General features: G+C 39.3%; 1 protein-coding gene across 1 annotated transcript; it reads left to right on the top strand.

Moving 5' to 3' along the window:
• The first annotated feature begins 2,201 nt into the window (after positions 1–2,201).
• Positions 2,202–24,725, top strand: RAD21 (RAD21 cohesin complex component). Its single transcript, XM_027730540.2, has 14 exons — positions 2,202–2,349; positions 8,315–8,488; positions 9,862–9,991; positions 12,108–12,207; positions 13,177–13,283; positions 14,166–14,369; positions 14,822–14,947; positions 15,142–15,264; positions 16,915–17,138; positions 17,453–17,612; positions 17,977–18,128; positions 19,628–19,777; positions 20,234–20,317; positions 22,956–24,725. Exons 2-14 carry the CDS (start codon positions 8,345–8,347, stop codon positions 23,145–23,147), a joined length of 1,896 nt encoding a protein of 631 aa, XP_027586341.1. The 5' UTR covers positions 2,202–2,349; positions 8,315–8,344; the 3' UTR covers positions 23,148–24,725.
• The last annotated feature ends 1,140 nt before the right edge of the window (positions 24,726–25,865 follow it).

Here is a 25,865-nt window from a genome sequence, read left to right as displayed (position 1 = left end):
GAAAATATTGAACTAATAGACACTGGAAAAAATAAATCATATTACATTAGACTGACATTTTTTTAGAATACATTCAAGAATAAATTAGAGGACAAGCATACAGACTGATCTTTGCAGTATTCACATACTGCCATGAGAAACAGATGTGATAACAATTCAAATCCTTTAGATTTAAACTGAGCCAAATTTAGACTATAAACTCTGAGATTTGCATATACTTGCTTCTTTGAAGTATGTACTTTTAAAGTCCTGAATTAACTAAGTATGGAGAGACTGGAAACTAAACTTGGAAAAAATGGCAAACTCTGGTTTGTCATCTGTAAGGGATTGGACCTGTGTATTAGGTTTATGCTTTTAATTATATGGTAGGTTTTACCAAAAACTTAACTATAACTCCTAGTTTTGTTTTCAAAAATTATGTCTTTTATAGACAGAATTGTTTGCTCAAACAGTATAGAGCATAAGAAAAACAATGAGATCCACTTTTATTCTTTTATTTTTAAAATGGGCAATTATTAAGGAATTGGTAGTGACAATTAAAGAAAAATAATCACAATTCCATCTCATCATTAATTTCTGCTATCAGTCAATGGCAATGTGATGCAGGACTTCTAGAGAGACAACTAGCACACCCTGGCCCATAGTAGCTAGAAAGGCAATTTTGGCCAAAATGCACTAATATTCAGTGTCTGTTGAGACAGAGAGAGAAGGATTTCACATTAAAATGCATGCAACCAAGATAAGCTCTCAACAGGGCAAGAGCCAAAGCAAGGCCTTGCTATAGATGTTTCAGCAGTAATGTGGGTCAGGGTTGGAAAGTTGAGGTTTCTGACTCACACCATTGTGCTGTTACTTTACCTGGTGTGTCTTTTCTCCCCAGTGTGAGTGGCTGTTTCCCTATAGGAGCAAATGATGTATCTTTGTTGGTCGACACTTTTGGTGGACTTGATGCAATCCAGTGTATGAGCACTGTTAAACTAATTGAAGAGTCTCATCAGTGGTCCAATGGCTGATAGCCTGGACACTCCCCGGTTCAATGCCTGGACCTCTAACTCATTTTATATGAAGATACAGGAGAGCGGTGATACAGCAGATGTTTTCTTGCAGAGGAAAAACCCTTGAAATATTAGTATATGTAGCAGAAATCCATGTGGGATCATGCTACATCAATGTTTATTCAGAATAGAAGTTTTAGTGAGACATTATGAACGAAAATGAATGCTGAAATCTTCAAAATTGAATTTAAGGGAAGAGAATCAGGAGACTGAGCCCGCATGTTTTTACATACTGTTAGCTGATGTTACCATCTACTAAGATACATTATCTGAATGTCACAAATAGCATCAATACTTCTTAAACTCTCTGTAAGCAAATTTTCTTGGCATTCTTTGCATATTACTTTTTGCATATTACCTTTGCAAACTGATGCTCCATTGCACAAGAAGTTTTATTTCAGAGAGAGGTTACTTTAATCAGGTTTTTGTATTTCGTGTCTCTTTGGGGTAAAGGCTGTTTGTTGTTGATCCAGAGTTATGTACTCATAGCTTCAGACTTCCTAGTGCCTCAGAGAGACCAGAAATAGCCCTATTACCAAAATTCACCTCCTTGTTCTCCCTTTCCCTTGCTTTTACCTAGTCATTAACTCCTGTTTAAGTCCAGATGTAGCTGCACTTCCTCCTCTCTTATGTCCCAGGTAGCCATCATAGATTAGTAAATTAGGATCAAGAAAACCTTTCTAATTACTGCTGCAATTAGTTCAAAGCAAACGGGTGGTGTGCGTGCAGTTGTTCCCCGTATGCAGTGACCGAACTGCCCCACAACATGCAGAAAACACCTGCAGCGCCCCCCGCAGCGGGGGGACGCTGCGGACAGCAGAAAGACCTGGTGAGTCACCTTGTTATGGGGAGCAGACTGTAAAAAAAAAAAATTTGTTTCCGAGGAGAGCGTTTGTTGTGTTTTAAACCGAACGAACCAAACAGCAAGTCTCCTTTGAAGAGCTGACGACGCCCCCGCGCACGCGCCGTGGACCTCGCCCCCGGGCCCGCTCAACGCTGTCAATCACGGGCCGCTCGTCACGCCCGCGGCCCCGCCCCGCCGCCCGGGGTCCGGCGCATGCGCAGTGCCCGGGCCGGGGCCGGGGGGGAATTTGACCGTAAACATCCTGCGGTTTGAACGGCGCGTTCGCGCGCAGGAAGGGCCGCGCCGCCATCTTGTCTGAGTGAGCGAGCGGGTCGGCCCCGGCTCCGCTTCGCTCGGCCTCGGCTCGGCTCGGCTCCGCTTCGGCTCGGCCACGCTCGGCTCGGGCTCGGCCCGGCGGGAGCAGCAAGCGGCCCCCGGGCCCGGAGCAGGGTAAGGAGCGGCTCCGGCCGCCCCGGTCGCTACCGCCGCCCGAAGGCGCCCGGCGGGGCCCGGCCGCAGCGGGGCTCTCGGGGCGCTGCTGGCACGCCCGGGCTCGGGGCCGGCTCTCCGGCGGGGCGGGCAGGGAGAGCCGGCCCGGGGCTCCCCGGGAGAGGCAGCTGCGCGGGGCCGGGTGTGCGGGGCTCAGCCGGGCCCTGTGCGCGGCCTGGTGGCGGAACGGGCAGGGCCCGGGTCAGCGCAGCTGCGGCCGCGGCCGGGGCGAGGGCTGTGTACCTGGAGCGGGCACACGGCGATCCGCAGGGACCTTCCCGCTTCCCGGGGCGGCCGAGGGGTCTGTGGGGAGGTGTGACGGCCGCACCGCTGTAACAGATCCCAGCCTGTGCTTTCGCAAAAGGGACAGCGGGGCTGCTGCCGTCTGGAGAGGGGAGAGGAGCAAAGTTTGGTCTGCCAGCCTCCTGTTTTTTAGTGTAACTTACCTTCTGTCACAGGTGAAGCAGGGTATTGAATGTTCTCGCAGTCCTCGCTAGTAACATGAACTACCGTCTGGGCGCTGAGGCTGTTGAGCTACATATAAAGGCCGCTTTAAAAATGCCGGCGTCTTGAAGAACCAAGAACAAGCTTTTATAGATGCTCTGTTATAAATCTTGCTGAAGTTGTTAAGACTTCTCTGATCCTGAATAGAAGGGCTTCTGTTAAATGTAAAACAAGGTGTTGTGTTTCTATCAATAGCAAAGGAGACGTAGGTTCGCTGTGACTTATTGACATGGCACTGCTTCAGTGAAAATGGCTTTTCCTTAAATTTAGACACTTAAAGATAATATTTTAAATTAGGAGAAGTTACCATTTAGGCCCACGTTCTGTGAACGTCTGCAATAAGCAAGCTTTCCTTGATCTCTTACTCAGTAAAACTTGTGTCATCAAAAATGGGGGACATTAGTAAGTAAGGCCGGGCTGGTGTTTTATTTTGTGAATATGTTCATTTGTAAATATTTGACATTCTGAGAAACTTGGAAAAGCAAAGCCCACTGATCTAAAGTTTTAACTAGAGAGGAAGGAAGTGTGTTGAGGAGAATAAAAGGAGGAGAACAAAGTTAGTGAGACCTACAATAAACTTAAATTACCACACAATTAAATTAATCATGTCTTGACATCAGGGTTGCTGATATGGGATTTCCCACCGAAATGAGAGTAGTTGCCTCAGTTACTACATGAGTTTAACTTCTTAGTGGCAAAATGTTAAAAAGTTAGTTTACATTTGGGCTCTTCGGGTGAACAGTTCAGAGGAGCAGAACTGCTGCAAAAGATGGAGTAACATAAAGAATTCTGTTCTTCTGTTTAACCTGCGTACCTTTAAGGAGTGTGTTAACACCTGGTTTCTGCAAGTTTTTTAGCTTGACTTGGAACTGGAATTGCCTGGAAAAGGTCGATATAATCAAAGGTCACCTTAAATTAAAAAGATTTCTTTTCCAATGGTTGAGTGAACATTCTGCATCTAGGGGCAAGGGCAGCATACCTGCTGAGGCTTAGGTATGACTGTGGAATTGGGGGCAGAGCGGAACAGTGTTCATAGAGTTCAGTAATCTCCAACTCTGTACAGCATTTGTGAGTGATCTGCCTTTTGAATGAGTAACTTTAGTGGGACTCTGGTTGTATCTGATTATGTAGGTGTGTAGTATATTGTAATTGGAGAACAGTGAATGCAGTTCCTGTAACAGAGTGGTGTGGTTTGAGTAATTAGTAGACCTGGTATGGCAACCTCAGCCATAGAATTTAAAAAAAACAGTTGATGGAAAAAACAAGACCTGGAGACAAATGGAAAAGGCTCTATGCATTTATCAAAGGTGTGTCAAGTTGAACTAGTTCAATTTCATCTTTTTTGATAATTGATTTTGTGGACATAAGAAATTGAGGTGACTCGTCACTGAACTTCAGTAAAGCTGCAGGTGCCACGAAGAAATGTATTAAAATTCAGAAAAATGTGGATTAACCAGACAATTATAAAGGTGGATGAAGGAAGGAGATCAAATAAAGTAGTGGTGAGAAGAGGCATGGAGCTGTAAGGTCTTGTTAGTGCTGTTGGTGATGAATTCTTTCTCAGTGGCACCAGGTGTTCACTGTGCTGCTGAAGCCTGCTAGGGAGTGCCCACAGCAGGGGAGTTCAGTCATGTAAGGGCTGTGTAGTGAAGCCTTGTGAGTTAAAATTGGAGAATTCAAAGTACAGTTGCAGGGTCAGGGTAGTTCTTCTGAACTTTTAAAGTCTGGTAGGGCCAACTTGGACTGCTGCAGGTGCAAAGGGTGATCCCACCTTTCCCTGGATCACTCCAGGCTGGCTTAGCAGAGCAGAAACAGTATAGGAGAAAAATGTGCATAGGGGGAAATCAGCAGAGAAGAGAGATTGAAGGATAGCACAAGGACAAATGAATTTAAATGACTGGCTGATTTCTTAACTGTATTATGGAATTTGTCTACTCACCCGTGTATGACTGTGGTTTTGGAGTAGCCTTACAACAGGAACAAAGGTAGGTAGGTGATAGTAAAAAAGAATTGAAGACTGAGCTTTACTTATGGACTGGTGTGTGTATACATAACCTAACCTATGGAGAGCAGCAGACAAGTGGATTTAATGGACTAGGTGTGAACAACAGTCAAATTAAAATACAGTGAATGTTTTGTCTTTCATCTGCAGTGTTATTGTCAAGTGTTCATTTATTAAGCATCTTTCCGAGTGCCTTGAAGGGTGGGACTAACTATGCAAGCATACTTATTTGAGTTTAGATAGTTAGCCGTTCTAACATACAGAAGGACTTTAAGACTTAATATGTTGAGGGTTAAGATGAAGTTCATAGTTAGCACCTACCAAATTTTCTTGTTGCTACTTTGAAGGGATCCATTACCAGAGTAGAACCAGTATTATATTAATTTTGCTTTACATGTTCACTTACTATGTGTATAGAAATACAGCCTTTTTTACACTTCTGTAGAAAGAAAAATATTTTTTAAAATGTGCAATTGTTGGCCAATTTAGGCAGAGGAACCTGAGGACAATGGTGGCACATTGAAGCAAATTCAAAGTTAATTAAAATAAAGTTTTGAGTATTTTAAAAATCAATTTGGAAAAATCAGGATTTGGCCTTTTGCGAGTACATATTCTTTTTGTCTTAAAGGAGCACAAGCAAGATGCATAACAGAAAAATGCATCACTTCTTAGAACATGTTTTAAGATCCTGGTTCATATCCAGTCAATTTCAAAAACTGACAGTTGTGTTTTACCTTTCAAGCTTTTTAAGAGCCATCAGGTACCCTTTTGTGGATTTTTATGAGTTGCTTTTTCAGGCAACGACATATGTTCTGTGTGTCTGCATGAGCACTCTGCTGCTTGAAGAAACTCTTGGTTCCTTTAACATTCATCCCGCTCCCAACTTATGCCAGGAAATTGATTTCTCCTTTTGTGCCACTGCCTGAGCATACTGTCCTATGAATTAAAGATCAGATGAAAAGCCTGAAACACAGAAAAGGAGTATCTGAAAAGAAAGAAAAAAATGTGTAGGAAATGGGAGCAGCCATTGAGGCCTGCTTTGAACAGTTGTGCTGAGGCACTAAAAACTTGGAACTGTAAAGGTGGGCTTTGCACAGGTGCTGTAACACAGATATTCCCATACCATACTGCTGAAATTTGGAAGTGGCAGAGACCCACATTGTGACAGGAAGTTAGTGCTGTACAGTATTTTTATTTGTTAATAACAGTTAAGATTGAAACACACTTTAAAACTGTGTGTAGTGTGATTGTCACTGTTTTTCTTCATATATTTCACTGTGGCAAGGCTTCAGTAATGGATGAAGAGGAACAGATTTAAAGTGATAGATAAATTGTTTCTGTCAAGTTGTCCAAATAGTGTATTTCCATTTAGCAGGAAAACTTAAATTATGTTTTCAGGGTTACAGTTAACTGTGTGTCTGAACTTCTGCGTATTTTAATAATTCTGCCAAATTCCACTTATCAAAGTACATTCTTTTGCAACTGTTGATGAATATTTTTAGTGGACTAATACAAGTGGGTTTGTTAACTGTATACATTTGTGTTTTCCCCTGTTCCTCATGTTCAGGGGTAATTTACAGGCTTACTATGACCAGAGCACTGCATGGTTGTGGCAGCAACTTAAGATACCAAAATGCTGTGCTGCTAAGTTACATCTCTGCATACACAAAAATACTGAGACCTTTGAAAATATACAAGGGATTGAATTGTCTCCTGGCCTTTGAGAGAATTTGCTGTCTTTCAAAAAATACTGGGGAAATAAAAAGAAGTAGAATACCTTCCTTTAGATAATGTTTATTGATCAAGGAGACTTCCAAAATTTATTTCATTGTGCTTCCTAGAAAAGCTTGCTCATGTCCATGTCTGTGCAGTGCTGTCCTTAGCCCACACACAATCTCAACAAATAAAAATGACATTTTAACTTTTTGTGACTTTCCACCTTCATTATGACTCAAAGCTATTAACCTCACTCCTTAGAGTAGTTTTAATCCCGTATACTGGGTTAATTAGAGCTGAAGCTGAACATTGCTTTTACTTCATTTAGATCCTTTCCACTGTGTCCATTCTTGGTTATGAATGGAATTGGTGACCAGTCTGTCTCAAAGAGAGAGAGCTGGATGATTAGTTCTGTTAATGCAGCTGAAATTTAAAGTTTTCATCTTGCACGTTGAATGATACCTGTGAGTGGCATTACAAGTATGGAATATGATACCACTACAAAGATAATTTTCCCTATCCTTTTATACTCCTTCAAATCTCCTTTATTAAAACAAATAAAACCCCCCACAAATGAAAAAAAGAAAATAATTGTTGGCCTTGACTTTGAGATGTACAATTTTTCAGTGTTTACCCAGATGTCTAGAGGTTGGCATTGCTTCCACTGAATGAGTAATGCCAATGCTTCTCTTGCCCCTGTACTTACTTTTCTAGCAATCACAGTTGTGACTTGCTGTGCTTCCTCTGGCAGTCTTTCTGTAGGCATGGAGGAGGTAAAACCTGAAATGCACTCGTTATATCTTTTCTGTTCTTCTCTTTCGATTCATTTTCCCTGTTTGTAGAAATTGTTGTAAAAACTATTTGTGAGTAATCTTCCACTTCTTTAAAGCAATTTTTTTTTCCTCAGCTTGTAGTTGAGCTGAATCATATGGTTACATCATGCATGAAATTGGCATGTTTAGATCATAAGACATCATGCTGTCCTGCTTCCCAATGGTTTGATGTGTTGGCATCAGCCATGAGGAGGTAGTTACTAGATAAGTAGGTAAAAGGAAGGATTTTTTTTCTGATGAAGGAGAAGGAAAATGGAATCTTTAAGAACTTTGGAATAAAGCCGTCAAGTTTTTCACCATTTTTATCAACACTTGAAAAAAAAATGAAATGGAAAGCAATCTGTTCAGAAATGAAGAGATAATTGTGCTTCCTGTTTAGGAAAATACAGTGAAGTCCAAAAAGTTAGGGCTGTGTATTTTATAGCACTGAATGCTTTACTGAAACAATGTAGAATATATACTGCTATAGTATAGTAGTAGCTACTGAATTAAGAGTAGAAAGAAATGGAAGTGGTAGAAAACTACTGTGGACTGAAAACTGAGACGTGCTTCTTTGCATTGTGAGAATTCGGTATCATTACCATAAGGTTTAATATATTCGAGGTTATTTTTTCTTGAGGGGTGGTAAACATTTTTAATTGTCTAAGTGTTGTTCTTTCTGCTTTATAATTCCTTTTTAATAAATATATATGCCATTACATGAACACCACTTGTAAATGTTGGCTTCTTAAATATTTTAAACAAATAGTCTGACCTTAGTGATTGAAAAGCAAACATGTGCACTGCTTCTGAGGATAAAGGGGGTGTTTACAGGGATGTTCCTCATAAAATAAAAAATCTAGAAAAAAAATATTTACCTTTCTCTTTACAGGTTTGCACTTTGTTTTAGACATCTGGGACCATGTTCTATGCCCACTTTGTCCTGAGCAAGCGTGGGCCGCTGGCCAAAATTTGGCTGGCGGCCCACTGGGATAAGAAGCTGACCAAAGCCCATGTTTTTGAATGTAACCTGGAGAGCAGCGTGGAGAGTATAATTTCCCCAAAGGTATTTATTTTACATTAATGTAATGTTACCTTGTAGTGAAAAGAACTTGTACATAAGATGGTAGTTACTGTTTGGGTCACTGAAGCAAATGAAGTTCTTAACATTGCTATTTTAAAGGGTGGAAATGTCTGTTCAAATGTGAAATGCTCTGCTGGGAAACTGGAGGAAGTTTTAAGTTGCTTGATGTTTTTAAATATTTTTAGTTTTCTTTCCCTCTGCTACTCATGACAATTAAATTGTTCATTTTTGAACTAGTGAGCTAGTGATATGGTTGTGACTTTTGTCACTTAACAGGTGACAAAAATGTCTTATACAAAAAATAACTATTTGAAAAAAAAACTTTCTCTTTTATTTTAGTTGATACAAATGTTAACAGTTCTAAAATGCTACTCTAGATTTTAGAAGGACTGCTAAATGTAAGCAAAAAATGTACAGTACAATCACAGAGATACTTACTGTTCCAGAGCAGTGATTTGCTTCATTGTAAGCTCTGGAAGGATTTAGAAAGAAGAAGATAATGTTCATAGACTCACTATTGAGTGTAGCATTCTTTTAGAGAAAGGAGAAATTATAGGCACTCTTTCATGTGTTTAACTGTGTGTAACATGTTCATTGGCTGATATATTAGAAAGACATTGTAGTCAATATAAATTTTGAATTCTTACAGTTTGAGGTTAAATCCTGTATGGCTTAATCTTTCTGTGAGACAATTATTCCATGTACCCTTCAGCACAAGTTTCATGCTCTTTCAGCCTGGAAACTTAAGAAGAGTCCTTCCCTGTAATTTTTTTTCAGTTTTATGTTCCCACAGCAGATACTTGATTACATAGTAAAGCAGTGAGATTAAAGAGGAAAGGAACTTAAAATTGTTTTAATGTGGCAGTGCTTGTGTATAGGCACTCCACATTTTCCACTATTTCTCTCTGATTTTCTTTTAACTGCAGGACAGAAATGGAGAGATAACAAGTAACCATTTATAATCAGATTTTACTTAACCAAATCATTATTTATGGCTGTCCAACTTTTTGTATTTTTCACTTTTTCCACAATTAAAGTAACAAAATATTAGAAAAATATGTGGTAGAAATGGGGTTTGTCTCTTTTTTTTTTCTCTAGACAGAGCAGTGTTTGGGAATTCCTGAAGTGAGCTGCTATTAATTTACTGATATTTGCCAGGCCGTTCATGAGTAATATAGAGAGTATCATCTTGGATGTAGACTTTGCATTCTTTCTTTCTTCATATTTCTGCTGATTTTTGTACTTGTTTTGGATATTTGATTTTATTGGAAAAAATCATGTAAAGATGACTGAAATGTCATTAAAGGGAAAAGTAAGGCTACATCTAATTCACTGACTGTGCAATGTGTTTTTAGGTGAAGATGGCACTTCGAACCTCAGGACATCTCTTACTAGGCGTTGTTAGAATCTACCACAGGAAAGCAAAATATCTTCTTGCAGACTGTAATGAGGCTTTCATTAAGATTAAAATGGCTTTTCGTCCAGGTATCTGTCTTTATCTAAGCACTCTGAAAAGTTATGTTGATAAATATATTTATTAAGGAGACATACAATTCTGCCTTCTTTTGTCTGTAGAATTACATAAGGTAATAGGAGAGGTTATTTTCTTTGGTGCAGCTTCAGCTGGCTGTGTGACTGAGTTGCCTGCTGAAAAACATCTTCTGACTGAATTCTGAACAAAAACTTTTCCTATTAATGCTGATTCAGTAAAATCTCAGTTGTGATTTTGGCTGTTGTTGGTGGATGATGTTAAATGGAAATTCACTGCATGGTTTTTACCTTCTGGCTGAAAATGGCCAGTGTCTTACTGAATAGAAGCACAGAAGGGGTCTTATTTCCGTCAAGGGTGAGGATTGCTTTGCCATGAGTTACAAAAGAAATGTTTAAGTAAGCTGTTTTTTTACCACTTTTATGTTTTAGTTTCTGAAAATAATGTGAACCGTAATGTGTGCAACATAATTTCCCCCTCTATTGTTGCTTACCTTAAGATTTTTCATGGAGAGTTCCATATTTAAATGTGAAATGACTTTCCATCCAGCAGTTAATTACTTGGCTTACATACAGTTGATAGTTTTCTTTAATTTTAGCCTGGGAAAATTTTTCCAGCTGGAGTGTAGTTGTGGCAGTGATGCTGCTGGATGCTCACAGCTGCTGAATCGTATGCTACCCTTTTAAGTTTGTGAGTGCAATGGATTTAAAAGCTGAACTTAAAGGAGACCTTTTGTTTTTTAAAAAGGCAACTCTTGAAAGCCGGTGCAGCAGTAACTTGAGAAAAGTTAAGGTATATAATGCCTTTATCTTCATTTCCTGATCTTCATGTTGTGATTCAGGCATTGAACTTTATGTAGTTTTCAGTGGCAATTTGTTAACTGTTGCCAATTTTTTGTTTACTGTTGGGTTTAACTTCCCTGGGTGATAAGAACAGATAAATGTGTCTTCATTTCACAAGACAATTTGTTTTTCCAGTTTTCCCGCTCCCAACAGCATGCATGTAGAAGGTGAAGCACCTTAAGATCAAGATGTACCAAAAGTTATATGCTGACCTGAAACAAACTGAGGCACTTGTCTTTGTTCTCAGTTTATCAGCTTTGTGACTTAGGCATTGTCTTGATTCTGTCTGCTCTGAGAATCATGTTTCATTTTAAGCAGCCAACAGGTAAAAGTTCTGAATACCCCTGAAAGGATGGACTAGGTTTCTTCAGTCCTAGCCAATACCATGATGAGTAAGCTACAGACTCATGCTTGTTCCCAGTCTCTCTGGATGGTGGTTCTTTGGTTATCTGTTGTGGAGGGGAGCACAGTGGGCAGGGTGTGTTTCTGAAGTGTCTGTACCTCAGAATTGCCTGTGTCGTGAGTGTGAGTCAGAAGGCAGAGCATAGAGCTCAAATCTTCTGCAAGTTACAAAAGGAATTGAACCTGCATTTCCCATGCACTTTCAAGTGTCCTGAACTCTAAGACTCTGTATGAAGGAGAGGTACCAACTACTGGCACTGGTTTTGTGATGCCCAGTCTGATAGTCATGCTCTGAGAATGCCTGCTGAATAACAGATTAAGCATCTCTGGAGGATAAGAAAAGGTATGTATGTGGTTTAGGTAATCCAGCTCTTTTATGTGCAAAATGCTAAGAGTTTGTGTGGCCCAAGTACAGTCAGTACTGTTCTGGGACTTCTGGAGCTAATAGAACTGAATAAATGACCATTAGCAAAGTAGTCATAACTGTCCTGCCACTGCTTTACCCAAACTGAAATGTAGAACTCACCAGCACATATGGTGCATCATGATAAAAGTATTTTGTAGCAGGTACCTATAGTGTTGTGATGACATAGGTGCCTGTATTGGCTGCACAGTTCTGCAGAGTATCACACAAACAATATCGAGTGATTTGAGGCTTTGAGAGTTATACAAACAGTGCAAGGGCTTGAGGGTATATATTTTGGATTTAGTCTGAATCTCACTACTAACATTATCTAAGGTTTCTTAGCATCAGTTCAACACATTTAAAGACAAGAAGCTCATGCAGGGTGAACAATCCTGAAGGCACGGGATAAAATGCTGTCCTTGTAAGGAATGGGGACTCATGTCTGGGTGTTCTTCTCTGCAGGGGTTGTTGATTTGCCTGAGGAAAACCGAGAGGCTGCTTACAATGCTATTACCTTGCCTGAGGAATTTCACGATTTTGACCAACCACTTCCTGATCTGGAGTAAGCATGGGGTTTTTTTATTTCCACACAAATAATATTTGGTTTTAGTTGAGGAGAACCTGGTTTTAAACAGCTAACTCATTGCTGAATGTGAAGAAAGAGGGTCTGTAGGTAACTTGTATTCTTAAATCTTTTAATATACTAAGCAGGTATGCAACCGTCTTTGTATTGATTTCAAGTTCATAGTACCATGTAATTTTAACCAGAGTTTAAGCTGTCCTTAGAGAGGCTTTTGAAAAACTCATCTGTTATCATTTTCTTTTTTCCTCTATGCAAGGCACTCTATGTCACATATGTTCTCAGGTTAGACAAGATTAGTTTTATGGAAATGTTCCTCTGTAGTGGCACTTTTAATTCTTAAAACTTCTTATTGCTAATGGGTTACTTGTAAACATGACAAGTATACGACCTGAATGGTTCTTGATCTTGAAAAAATTGATGTTACTCTTTTGGGTTATTCATAATGGAATTTACTTTGTACTTGTATTATTCAGTGTTCTGTTTAGTTTATGTTCAAATTAGAGTAAATACTAATTTGAAATTGCATAACAATTCTGTGTTCTTCTAAGAAACATACCTTAATACACCACAAAGAGTGTTAACTCTTTGTACTGGTTCTAAATATAGCTTTTGATAAACTATATTAATAGCTTTTGAAGTTGAAGGGGAGAAAGTCTTTTCTTGATTATTAATTTGGTCTTTAAAATTAGTAACCCAAATATAGCAAGGAGTAGGAGATGTTCGATGCATTTCCAGAAGCTAACACAATTGAGATGATACGTTTGAATCATTAATGGTCTTACTGTTCTAAGCAATGTTTTCTATTCACTGCTTATCATCAGTTTTTTCATAATTGACTGAAGTGTAAAATATACTTCTTATGAGCTAGTGTCATATTTCTTTAAGCAACTTTGTGTTGTTAATTTTTTTTAATGGATATTTTTAATAATTGCCTTCTGTTTGTTTAAGTGATATTGATGTGGCCCAGCAGTTCAGTTTGAACCAGAGTAGAGTGGAAGAAATTACAATGAGAGAAGAAGTAGGCAACATCAGTATCCTCCAGGATAATGACTTTGGTAAAGATCTCGTGCGTTATTATGTGTTACTAGCTAATTTTGGTAACTATAAGATGTGGTTTTGCAATAACTATTGAATGCCCACTAAACACAAAACAAATTAGCTCAAACATGCTTTGTTTTTGTACATTTAATTTTTGGGTCAGTTTTTCCAGAAAGTCTGTCCTCTAATGCTCAGAAAACTTCTAACTGCCTAGAATAGGCAGAAAGAAAAGCTGAAGATTATTCAGTCAGGTTAATTAGCGAAGTACTATGTCAATTATAATTTTCAAGTGTGTGAATATTAAGTCAGGTGTTGCTTTAATCATAAGCATGTTCTCAGTCAGAAACCATTAGGAGATTTCTAAAGCTGAAGCAGTCAGTGGCAAGGAGTTTACTGCTTCCAGTGTCTTTTCAAGAACAGTGTTCTAAAATATGAATCAAAGCCTAAAGACAGTTTGTACTTGAATGTCTAGTTCCCAGCATACAGTACTGTAATCCATAATTTAGTAATTTTTTTGAAAGAATAATCCAGGAATTTATGGTGGTGTTGATTTGGTATTGGTTTGCTCCCTGTATGCCTTGAGGCATAAGGTACAACATTTTTGAATTTCATTGAATTCTTTGGTTTCTGTGTAGATAAAATTTAGTAGGATCTTGCTAATATAAATTCAAGTAAGTAAAATAAAATGCTTTGAAGAAGAGATAGTTATTTTTTATAATTGTTTGAAGGGTACTTTTGCCATGGGATTACTGGACATAATTTCTTACACCTTGTCATTAACTCTGCAACTAAGATGAAGTGAAGTTTGGTTTTACATTTGGGCTTTTGCTGATCAGTTAGCTAAGTCTCTTGCACCTTGGTTCTTTAGCAGTTATAGCAGTGGAATTGTATTCTTGCAGGTGACTTTGGGATGGATGATCGTGAGATGATGAGAGAAGGTAGTGCATTTGAGGATGACATGCTAGTAAGCACCAGTGCTTCCAATCTCCTATTGGAACCTGAACAGAGCACCAGTCACCTCAATGAGAAATCTAATCACCTGGAATACGAAGACCAGTACAAAGATGATAATTTTGGAGAAGGAAATGATGGTGGAATATTGGGTAAGTTTGAGAAATTTGTTTATCCTCCGTCCTGTCTTCTGCATTCGTAAGTTCTTGGGTGGACAGGGGGAAGCTGTTTTCCTTGTAGCAAAGATCTCTCTCAAAGTTACGCCTTCAGCAGTAGAATTCTGGTTTGTGAGTCCTACAGCAGTGCAGATGATGTACAGATGATCTTAAGTGTTGGCATAAACGAAGTTCTAAGAAACCCAGTAAGATGCAAATATGTGGCAATTGTATTGTAATAAAGGTTGCCTGTAAGCTCAAAATTTGTGCTGACATGCACCTTGAAAAAGCACTGCTGCTTTCTTCTGTGTCAACACTGGAAGTTTTCTAACCTTTGCCCTGTCTTTATCTGTGTTGTGATAAACTTGTCTGTACTTCTTTATAAATTTGTCAGTACTTTTTCATGAATTTGTGGATGCAAAACTGATTCTTTCATATGGTTGCTTCAGATGACAAACTTCTCAGTAATAATGATGGTGGTATTTTTGATGACCCCCCTGCACTCTCAGAAAGTGGAGTAATGATGCCAGAGCAACCTCCCCACGATGATATGGATGATGATGATAATGTATCAAGTGAGTATTAGCTAGGGCTAGATCTAGAATTACTCTTCAACTGATTTGATTTTTATTCTAATTCCTTAAAAGCATATTAAGCTCCGAAGTATGAAATGGGGTAAATCACTTGAGGTTGTGGAGGAGGGGATGGGCAGGGTGGCACAGTTTCTCCATGCTGTGAAATAGCGCAAGGTACCTGTTCTCGTTGGCAGTGGGTGGCCCAGACAGCCCGGACTCCGTGGATCCGGTTGAACCGTTACCAACTATGACTGATCAGACAACGCTTGTTCCCAATGAAGAGGAAGCTTTTGCTCTGGAGCCTATTGACATAACTGGTGAGTAAGCTATTTGGGAATATTTTACTTGTGTTGTCAGAGACTACCTTAGCTTGATGGAGTGGAAATGAATGTCTAGAACTGCTGCTGATTCTGTTTCTCAGCTGGAAGAGAAACCAGGGACCAAGTGCTGAATTCCTTTTATTCTAGCAGTAGCCTTCCAGTACTTTCCAGGTAGGTAGCTTCCATGGATGGTCTTGGAGGATACTAGTTTGTAATTTCTGCAGTCGAAATGTATAATAGCACAATACTATAGCTTTTGGTAAACATGCTAGTTAAAATGCACTGAGTTGAAATAGAACTCATCATGTCTTTAATTCTAATATGCTATCTGTAGTGCAGCACAGTTCTTGATATACTATGTTTGAAAGCCAGGAGTGACTGCTTACACTGAGAATGAGTGCTCTTCTAGTGATTTGTAGCTTTAATGAATTGCTGAGTTCAGGAAATGTATCTTTTTGTATTTGAAATTCTACTAAATAGGTGATTTCCTTGTCTTTCTCTTTAATGCAAGAAACTTTCTTACTTTAACCAATACTGTATTTAGCTCATTGTAAACAGATCCCTGCTTTAATGAAAAATTAGGATCTAGAAAGAAAGTAGCTTGTCCTGTGTCTTCAGACTGAGCTCCAGGCCCTGATTCCCTGCTTGACCAATCAGAGAGCCCTGGCACTGCCCTCTCGTGGCAGGCTGGCAGCAGGGGTCCAGCAGATCTGCTGGGACCAGCAAAGACAGCTGTTGCCAGAGCTTCATGGTCTGCTGCAGAGTGCCAGGCTATAAGCAATGTCATCCTAGAGCAGGGTGAGAGGTACAGGTAAGATAACCACCCACATTAACTCCACCAAAGCTCAGGCAGGGCTTAGAGATAAAACTTGGTATAGTATTTTCACTCTGATTAGAATTATAGAATGGTTTGGTTTGGAAGGGACCTTGAAGATCATCTAGTTCTAACTGTCCTGCCATGGGCAGGGAGACCTTTCACTAGACCAGATTGCTCAGAGCTCCATCCGACCAGGCCTTGAACACTTCCAGGGGTGGGACATCCACAACTTCTCTGGACAAGCTCTTGCAGTACCTCACCACCCTCACGGTGAAGAATTTCTTCTTAATACCTAATGTAGACCTACTCTCTGTCAGTTTGAAGCCATTCCCCCTTGTCCTGTCCCTAGATGCTCTTGTAAAAAGTCTCCTCCATCTTTCTTGTAGGCTCCCTTCAAGTGCTGGAAGGCTGCAATTACATCACGCCAAAGCCTTCTCTTTTTCCGGGCTGAACAATTCCAATTCTCTCAGCCTTTCCTCGTAGGAGAGGTGCTCCATCCCTCTAATTAACATGATGGCCAGGGTTTGCACCAGCCTAACAAGCAAGCCATGGGGGAGGGAGGCATGTGCAGCTGAGGACATCAAGGCTTAGGTAGATTCAGTAAAACTACGAGTCTACACAAAAGAATTTGTAGGTTACGGGACAGCATTCCTAGTATTTGATCTTTCACACTGCTTATAGCCTTTCAGTCCTTCTCCCAAAGCTGACATTGCCTTAGATGCTTTAGGTAGCTTTATATGTGGGCAAATAAGACCTATAGAGAACCTGCAAGATTCTTCTATGGTGTGGTATCTGAGCTAACCTTCATTACTTGCTAAAAATCTCAACAGTCAAAGAAACCAAAGCAAAGAGGAAGAGAAAGCTGATTGTGGACAGTGTGAAAGAACTGGATAGCAAGACTATTCGAGCCCAATTAAGTGACTACTCCGATATTGTTACTACTTTGGATTTGGCACCGCCTACTAAGAAACTGATGATGTGGAAAGAAACTGGTGGAGTTGAAAAGCTTTTCTCTCTGCCTGCACAACCTTTGTGGAATAACAGGCTACTGAAGGTAATGTTTTTGTGCAGGTTCATTTTTAAATGGACTGTATTCAGGACTGTGCCTCACATATAGTAAACATCAGCATATCAATAGTGATACAGTAATATTCATAATTGGAAAAAAAACACATTAAAACAAGAAAGATAACTATTTTAAGTGTTGGTGTTACCAGTTACAGAAGTAAATTTTTTTTTTTAATGTTAGTACTGTGGAGAGGAGCTTAAAAAATAGGAAAGTAAGATAGACCATAATTACTTGACCTGAAATGAAATTGAAGGACACTGAGAACTGCAATAGTGAATAATGTAATCTTTCCTCTATAGCTCTTTACTCGCTGTCTTACACCTCTGGTACCAGAAGACCTAAGAAAGAGGAGGAAAGGTGGAGAAGCTGACAACCTTGATGAGTTCCTTAAAGACTTTGAAAACCCAGAAGTTCCCAGAGAGGAGCAGCAGCATCAACAGCAGCAACGAGATGTCATTGGTTTGTGTCTTGTCAAAGATGCTCTGCTTCCTTCAGAGCTTATTTTTCTCTTTTTTTTGTGCTTTGTATTAAGTCATCAAAGATTATGAATGGAGCAAAGAGCTTTGTGATGGTTGTTTAGCTTGATGTACAGTCTGTGACCAAAAATAACTTATTTTTGCTAGAAACAGAGGGCGCTTAGGAATTGTTTGAACCAGTGGACTAAATGTGTATTGGATTGGGTTGTATGCACATCTGTGCCAATTCTGCTTGTCACTGCAAAAGCTGTGCAGGCTGTTAAGAGTGCTCAGTTCTAAATTAATAGCAGATTAGACTTTGGTATGGTTTCTAATACATCTAAACCGAGGTTTGTTGTGGAATATAGATGAACCTATTCTTGAGGAACCAAGCCGTTTACAGGAGTCGATGATGGAAGGCAGCAGAACCAACCTGGATGAATCTGTTATGCCGCCCCCACCACCTCAGACAGGTGTGAAACGCAAAGTGCAGCAAGTAGAGCCAGAGCCAGTGCTACCCGTGAGTAAGATTTCACTATGTTTTTTTATGGGGAATGAGAAGTGGGTGGTGTCTTTGAGCAGGAATTGACAGATTTGAGGCCCTAGCTTTCCATGGTCATGTGAGATTCGCTGGAGTAGTAGCAGAACATTTGCCCCTGGGTAGGCATTCTGGTGTTTCTTCTTAAGCGAAAAGCTTACTGAAACATTTAAAATGCATGTAGGATAAGGAAATGACACTATTTCCTCCAGAAAAAGTCTTCAAGGAATTAAGTGTATTGTTTACAAAGCTATCAGGTTCTGCTTGGCAAGTGTATATGAACATTTTCCACTGAAGCAAGGATTGTGCTAGCTGCACAAACTTCCTTTTTAAGACAGTCCTATTGTTCCAGGCTTAAGGCTTCAAAGAAAGACTGATTGCCTGGAGGTATTTCGTAGCTGAGCTATGAGTAGACTTGGAAACTAGATGTGATGCAGTGTGAAAGGAAACAATATTTTGAAGGGGAAAGGAAGGAAAAGGGCAAAATGAAAGGTATATTCTTTTTCTGAATGCTTATCTGCTGAGAAAGTCCTGGTTTATGCTATGTCTCATAATTGTGCATGTTTAACCTCACTTTTCACGTTCCTTGGCCAGCAGGTTGTTTGCTGTAGAATGAGACTGATGTTACATTATCTTATTAAAAAGGGTGGCAGCTGCTGCTCCACTTGGCCATGTTATGGGGTGAAATTGGCATCAGCTGTACTGAAGTCAGTATAGTTGGGGGAGTGAGTGTTGGGAATTCTTCGATCACATGAGCAGGTCAGGCCTCTGTCAACATACCTGTAGTGTTACCTGCTGTTTGACCAAGTCAGAAGTTGCTTAGCCATTTTAGAGTATGTGTAGAAACAGTTTCAGGTGTCAGTGTAACTTTGCTGGCAAACACTTAACTGCATATAGATTCACAAGGAGAGTACTGTATATTAATTTTATTAAAACTGACTACATAAATCCTGTTAAACGGCTTTTCTGGGTTTTTCTCTTGATATAAGTATTTTCTGAGAATGATAATTGAGCACCAAAGTCACTCATAGATTTTAGAAAACTTTGCGAGATACCTGTGTTTTAATTCCTTCACATTTATATCACTGAGAACAGCATTTTGATACTTTGAAGATGTCTTATTCTACCAAGTTAGTGTGTTCATGTAGCACTGAATCTGGTTATCTAGGATTTTAAATTTGAATGTGCCAATTCAAGAAATGGGATCGATGGTTTGGATGGTGGACTAAGTGAAGTTACTGGAAAGCCTTTTTTCTTACAGAGGTATCATAATTTCTGGTTTGAGAAGAATCTAAAGGATTAAAAATACATGTATGGATAGCAAAAAAAATGCTTTTCGGTTTTTAAAAAAGAAAAATTCAGACAAATAGCTAAGATTTAGATACTTGAATTTTATGCAGCTGGTCTGTTGCATCGTCATTGTATTGTAAAAGCACAGACAGAATTATCCCTTGGTTTAACTGTATTGTGTACCTTTACAGCATCCACCGTCACAACAGCTGGAAATGCCACCTGTAGAAATGCCTCCAGAGGAGCCCCAAAACATCTGCCAGCTAATACCAGAGCTAGAACTTCTGCCAGAAAAAGAGAAGGAGAAAGAAAAGGAGAAAGAGGAGGAGGAAGAAGAAGAGGTAAGAACTCTGTGTAGGAAGAGTTTATGTGTCTCCCAGAAGCATTTGGCTGTGGATTCAGTAAATGGCATAAGAAAAATCTGTAGTGTATCCTTGGGAAATGATAGCCTTTGGAAATGTAAATTCTTAAAGTATTTCATGACCATTTTATAATATTTATGGTATTTTGTATTATAAATTGTATATACATTCTGTTTTGAGTTAGAGGGTTCTCCTGCTCTCACACATGACTGGATTAAACCACTCTATATATTTATGATGCCTTGTACAAGAAGTTTTGAACTTGATGTTGTTGTTCATTTTAAATAGTTTGTGCTGCCTTATGAAAGTAGCTTTTTGCAAGAAAACCAGCCACGTCCTAAAATGTGATAACTTGTCTCTTAGCTACAATATTTAATATTCTGTGGCTGTCAAGACAAACTTCAATGACATCTTTTATTTTACACCTGCTTGCAGGAGGAAGACGGCACAGGGGGTGATCAGGATCAAGAAGAAAGGAGATGGAACAAGAGGACTCAACAAATGCTTCATGGACTTCAGGTACATACGATCATTTGCGTTCTCTTGAAGTAGCTTTTGAGTGTGCCCACTGATGTTTTGACCCGAGTTAAAAAGTTAAGAAAGAGCTTTCTTTGCAGTAGATGTTACAGCTTAAAATATCAGTTATGTCTTAGAGGGGGAAAAATGCATGTAGTTGATTTAATCTATGTAAAATAATTAAATTAAAATTAAATCTATATTCATATAATTGTCATTTTATTCCAAAGAATATTTGAAGTAAATTTTTTTGCTTAGGTGTTTTTCAACCTTTATGTCCACACTTGGTGTGCAAGTAAGACTCCCAGAAATTTAAATTTTAAAGTTATTGAGTTTGATTGTGTTTTTAATGAAACCATAGCACCTCTGACTTTGTGCTGTGTGGCCCTAGGCAAAGTCCATCAAGGTCTAGGACTAAAACCATTTTACAGGATGTTTACTCCTGGCTGTGCTAGTGGGAAAAATTCTACACCATGAGAAGCTGAATCTCTAACAAGTGTGGGAATCTGACCTTGTCTGATTTCCAGGATGTGGCTTCAGTCTGCACAGACTCTGTCTGTAAGATGGATTCTTGCTTACTGGAACTCAAGAGCTTTTTTCTGATCTGATGGTTGAACACCTCTTGTGAGCACTTGAACTGAAGCACAAACCACTGTTCATTTGCTTATAGGCCTCTGTGTGTCCCTCACATATTCTTGGACTACCTTTGCCTTTCACCCAAGTTTGTAGCTCCTACCCCTTTGTTCCCTTGAACATTTGGGCAATTCCTGAGATTCTGCAGTCACTGAAGTGCTTCAGTTTCATCACTCTAAACTGTTTCTGTTTTCCAAAGCCATCCTTGTTTTTTTTGTGAAATTGATAGGCTCCATCTGTCCTTATGAAATGTCATAGTCAGTATTGTATCTCTGAACTTCCTGTATCTCTGAATTTCCAGTATGGTGGCTTTGGGGGAAGAGTTTTCAGTAAACTGAGATTTAGTTCTAGTGTGTATTCTGTTAAGTTTCTCAAAATTAAGATATAATCAAGGAAAACTTTACATCTCTGGAAAATGTTAGTAGAGTTCTATCATAGGAATTAATTCTTTTATCTTCAAACAACCTTAATTTCAAACTCCTAAATATCCCTTATGATATTTTAATACACTTAAATCTAGTTCAGATTACATTGTAAACTAATGTGATTTGAGTCAGTTCTTTTGCACACCTGCAGGAATACTGGTAGTTTAAGTAAGACTGCTTTAAACAAAGAACCCAGGTCATCAGCACAGCCCCACACAGCCACTCACTCACTGCCTTCTGCTGGGATGGGGGAAAGAATCAGAAGGGTAAAAGCAAGAAAACTTGTGGGTTGAGATAAAGATGGTTTAATAAGTAAAGTGAAAATGGTGCATGCAAGCAAAGCAAAATAAGGAGTTCACTCGCTGCTTCCCAACAGCAGACAGACATTTAGCCCTTTCCAGGGAAGCAGGGCTTCATTACATGTCATAGTGACTGGGAATACAAATGCCACGCTGGGAATCCCAAATGCTCACACACCGCCCTCGTCCTTCCTGCTGTGTTATGTGCTGAGCGGGATGCCGTATGGCAGGGATTATCCTTTTGGCCAGCTGCACTCAGCTGTGCTGGCAGTGTCCCCTCCCAACTCCTTGTGTACCCCCAGCCTACTTGCTCCAAAACACAGCACCACATGAGCTACTGCGAAGATAGCTCTGAAACTCTGACGTTTAGATAACTCTGTCCCAGCCCAAACCAGTACAACCGTAGCTTAAAAGTAGTATCTAAAGTACAGAGATGTTGAGTTGGTAATGTTGTGTAATGTTTCCTCTCTGAGTGTTTCATCACAATGTCTGGAAAGAGCTTCAGAATACTCTTTGGACCACGTCTAGCTTTTTCAACTCTTTCTTCCTTGTACCAAAAGAGCATCACTCTGGATGACTGAAACGTTAAGTCTGCAATGAGGTTCAAAGTTGAGATCTGATTAAAGTAATTTGCTTTGGCCAGCCCTAATATCTTTTAATCTAGTAGATATTCCGGAGCAGATTCTGTTTTAAATTGATGATGTCAGTTGTTGTCCTAGCCAGAAAAAATATGTATTTTTACAATTACTGGTTTTTAATACATTATTGCCAAGATTTTGAGAAAATGTAAGCAGCTTTGTGTACCTAGTTTCAGACAAACAGAGGAGTTTTAGAAATAAACAGACTTTCACCTCGGGGAAAGTCATGCATCTTTTAAAGAACCTTAACTCTTGAAATTTTATTTGATTATTTTTAGAGTTACTTTCATTTTGAGAGATAAAATCTGATTTTTTTCTCCTATTTAAAAAAATTGTCCTGTATTAAAATAAGACTGGTTAGTTATTGCTGCAAAAAGAAAATCTTATGCTATACTACAGTGTTTCTGGAATAAGTTCAGCAGATTCAAGAGTGATTTTTTACACATCCCTGGGAAGCCTACTTGGTTTCATTTAGGTAAGATCTATACAGAAATTTTCATGTACATGTTGTAATGTGCCCATCCAATGTCAAGTTCTTCTGAATCTTTCACAGTGTCCTGGGGTAGACAACAAACAGAATCTTACCAAGAGATGTTGTTTCTGTGTAGTTCTCTATTTAATTTGTGGTGTCAAATGTGTTTTTCAGAGAGCTCTTGCTAAGACTGGAGCAGAATCCATCAGTTTGCTTGAGCTGTGCAGAAATACAAATAGAAAACAAGCAGCTGCAAAATTCTACAGTTTCCTGGTACTGAAAAAACAACAAGCAATAGAGCTGACACAGGAGGAGCCCTACAGTGACATCATTGCAACACCTGGTCCCAGGTTTCATATTATCTGAATGGTTACGTAGAGCAGAGCTAGTGCTCATCTCACTAGTGTGTACGTGTATTGCCCTGTCTGTAGGGCCCACAAGACCATTGCAGAAAATTTAGATTTTATTGTCTGTATAAAGTCATTGGTTTTCTTCTGGGGTTATTTTGGGGTTTGTATTTTAACTTTACCACTCAAATTTTTAGTGAAACTGCTGGGGTGGGTGACTTGACTTCCAGCTGCAGAAACCAGACTGCTCAAGCGCCCAGATTAAGATTGTTTTAACACCTCGGAGCAGATGTGTGCAATATTGGTGCATGTGATGTTGAGTATCAATGAAAATGTCTTACAGTAATTTGACTAGTTGATTCAATAGATATTTTTAACCTATACAAGTAAACCTGAATGGCCAACCTATTGTCTGATTAAAAAGTTTGCCAAACTCGTCTGAAATGTTCGGCCTGCTTCTCATAGTAGTGGGTTTTTTTCCCCTTCTCTAGATCTTTGTGCATACTGTGGGTCTCTTGAAGCTGCCAGTATGAAAGGTAGTGCCTGATATGTCAGCTTGCTGTGTCACTGCATTTTTGCAGTCAGATTTTTGTAGCCCTTGACGCTAAGGGGAATCAAGTGTCTGTGGAAGGCACTTCCTCCATGTGATACAAGAAAGGACAGAACATGTTAAGCATTTTAGACAAAACATTCCTTTTCACTTACCACGTCATTATGGTCCACTACTGATAATGGCTAATTACTGTTAATAAGTAACAAATGAAAACTAGTCATTTCATTTAAACTTTTAAGATATAATGCTTTAGGTTTGTTAGAGCTGTATATAAACTCCAGACTTTTTAAAACAGACTTCTAGATTGTAAATTATCTGATTTCTTTATTAAGCAGGCATACGAAGAAAAGTTGGTGAATTCAGATACCACTTGTACCAAAAGGGCAACAAACTTTGAATACAGAGTACAAATGGGCCCTATTCCACTTAATCATGTAGTGCATTAATGGCTGTTAGGATATATTTATGGTTTTAGTATCAATTTTTTCTGATAATTTACACTCCTGTGTTCAAAACATTTTACAGTTTTTCAAAAGAAGTCCCATTTGATTTTAATTCTAAAGAATGAAGCTTTATTGTTAGACCAGGTAGCACCAAATATTATGTGAATATGTTGATTATGGAGACCTGTCTTAACTTTTTTTAGGGCGAAATTGTTCACACTGAAGGTTCTGGTTTTAATGTTGGCACTTTTGTGAAATAATTTTGGGACTCTGAAATTTCAGTGTATACTCAACTGTAAAATTATGTGAATGTTTGAAAAACTCTGAGACTACATGATGACCATGGTTTAATAATCCTTAAAAAGTTAATTGTATAAAGTTACTGCAGCTTTATTTTCAACATGATGTGCCTGTAAAACCATAATTTTCCCCTTTGTAAAAAGAGACATTGTAGATAACTTGAATGTTTAATTATAGAAAGGTCATTAGTTTCTTGTTACACATTTTTAGTCTGTTTTTGTTGCTTTTCAAGGTTAATAATGAAAATAGTTGATGCTGTTATGTATAACTTTTCTAATAAAAGTTGTGTTATAAGCTGTTATGTGTTAGCTCTGTGTCTTGTCTGAACACCTTTCGTTGATTTAGGAGGGACTGTGTACTTACAGGTTGGTTATTTTGGTGTTAGGAGTGGACGTGTAAGGATTTAGCTCTTTGAGAGATTTAAAGCTTGAATATGTAAACAGATTTCTTACCATTAAGAAGGGTTATTCTACTGGCTTTACTGTGCTTTTGTTCAGGTATTCTGTGGTAGGAATGTCTGTGGAAAAACAGGGGAGACTGTGTGTAAAATGTGATTCATCTCCATGCCTGTCCCTTCTGAATGCCAGAACATATCCAGCTTGAATTCTTTTAGCTCTGCTGTTCCCTTGCTTCTGGAATTGCCTCTACATGTGGGTATGTCAGTGCCTCTGAAGTTATGTGCTCCTGGTAGATCCAGACACTTGGATCCAAACCTACGGACGCAGAGCATCTCCCATGGAGTCACATGGTTACCTGCAGAACTTACACAGAGGCTGGGGCAATGAATTCTGATCGACAGGGGCTGTCTTGGGAAGGTGAAGAGCCAGCCTGGATCCGGTGAGCTTAGTCTGGGCTCTGCACACAAGTGATTGTACTGCTTTTGTGGAAGCAGCTGGGCCCATCCCGTGGGATGCAGGCTGGCCTGTGCTGAGCCAGCCCCTGTGTGTGTAGGTACAGCTTGCCTGCACTGGAAAATAGCGACTTGCATTCCTTTGGTTCAAGCTCTGTAAGGGATAGAAGTATAGGGACTTGGGCATTCAGACTAGAATGAAAGGTACCTCTTCTGCCTTTTCTATCAAAAATTTGGTACATTTTTATCATCAGTTTTGCTCTGTTACACCACTGTGATCAACACTCATGACAAATTGATTTTGCACAAACCTATGTGCCTGATGACACTATAATCTGGGACACTGAATGCAAGCTCCACTTCATCATATACAGTATTTGTTACTAGTTCTGACCATGGCCTACAAGTAGTACTGACAGGCTTACATTTCTTGGAAAGGAGGCTTTGTGGTAATACACCAATCAGCTGCTCAATAAGGTCTAAGGATTGGTTATAGAGCATTTGTTCTCTATATTTCTCCTGTATCTACAAGAAGTATATTTCCCTTCTCTGTTATGGACACAGATGATGAGATGCAGAAAGGCTCTCTGT

The sequence above is a fragment of the Pipra filicauda genome, unplaced genomic scaffold (assembly GCF_003945595.2).
Source record: "Pipra filicauda isolate LSUMZ 115617 unplaced genomic scaffold, ASM394559v2 scaffold243_size1161148_pilon, whole genome shotgun sequence".
NCBI classification, from domain to species: Eukaryota; Metazoa; Chordata; class Aves; order Passeriformes; family Pipridae; genus Pipra; species Pipra filicauda.
Note: the sequence above shows the minus strand (reverse complement) of the source record. Positions and strands in the feature narration are given on the sequence as shown.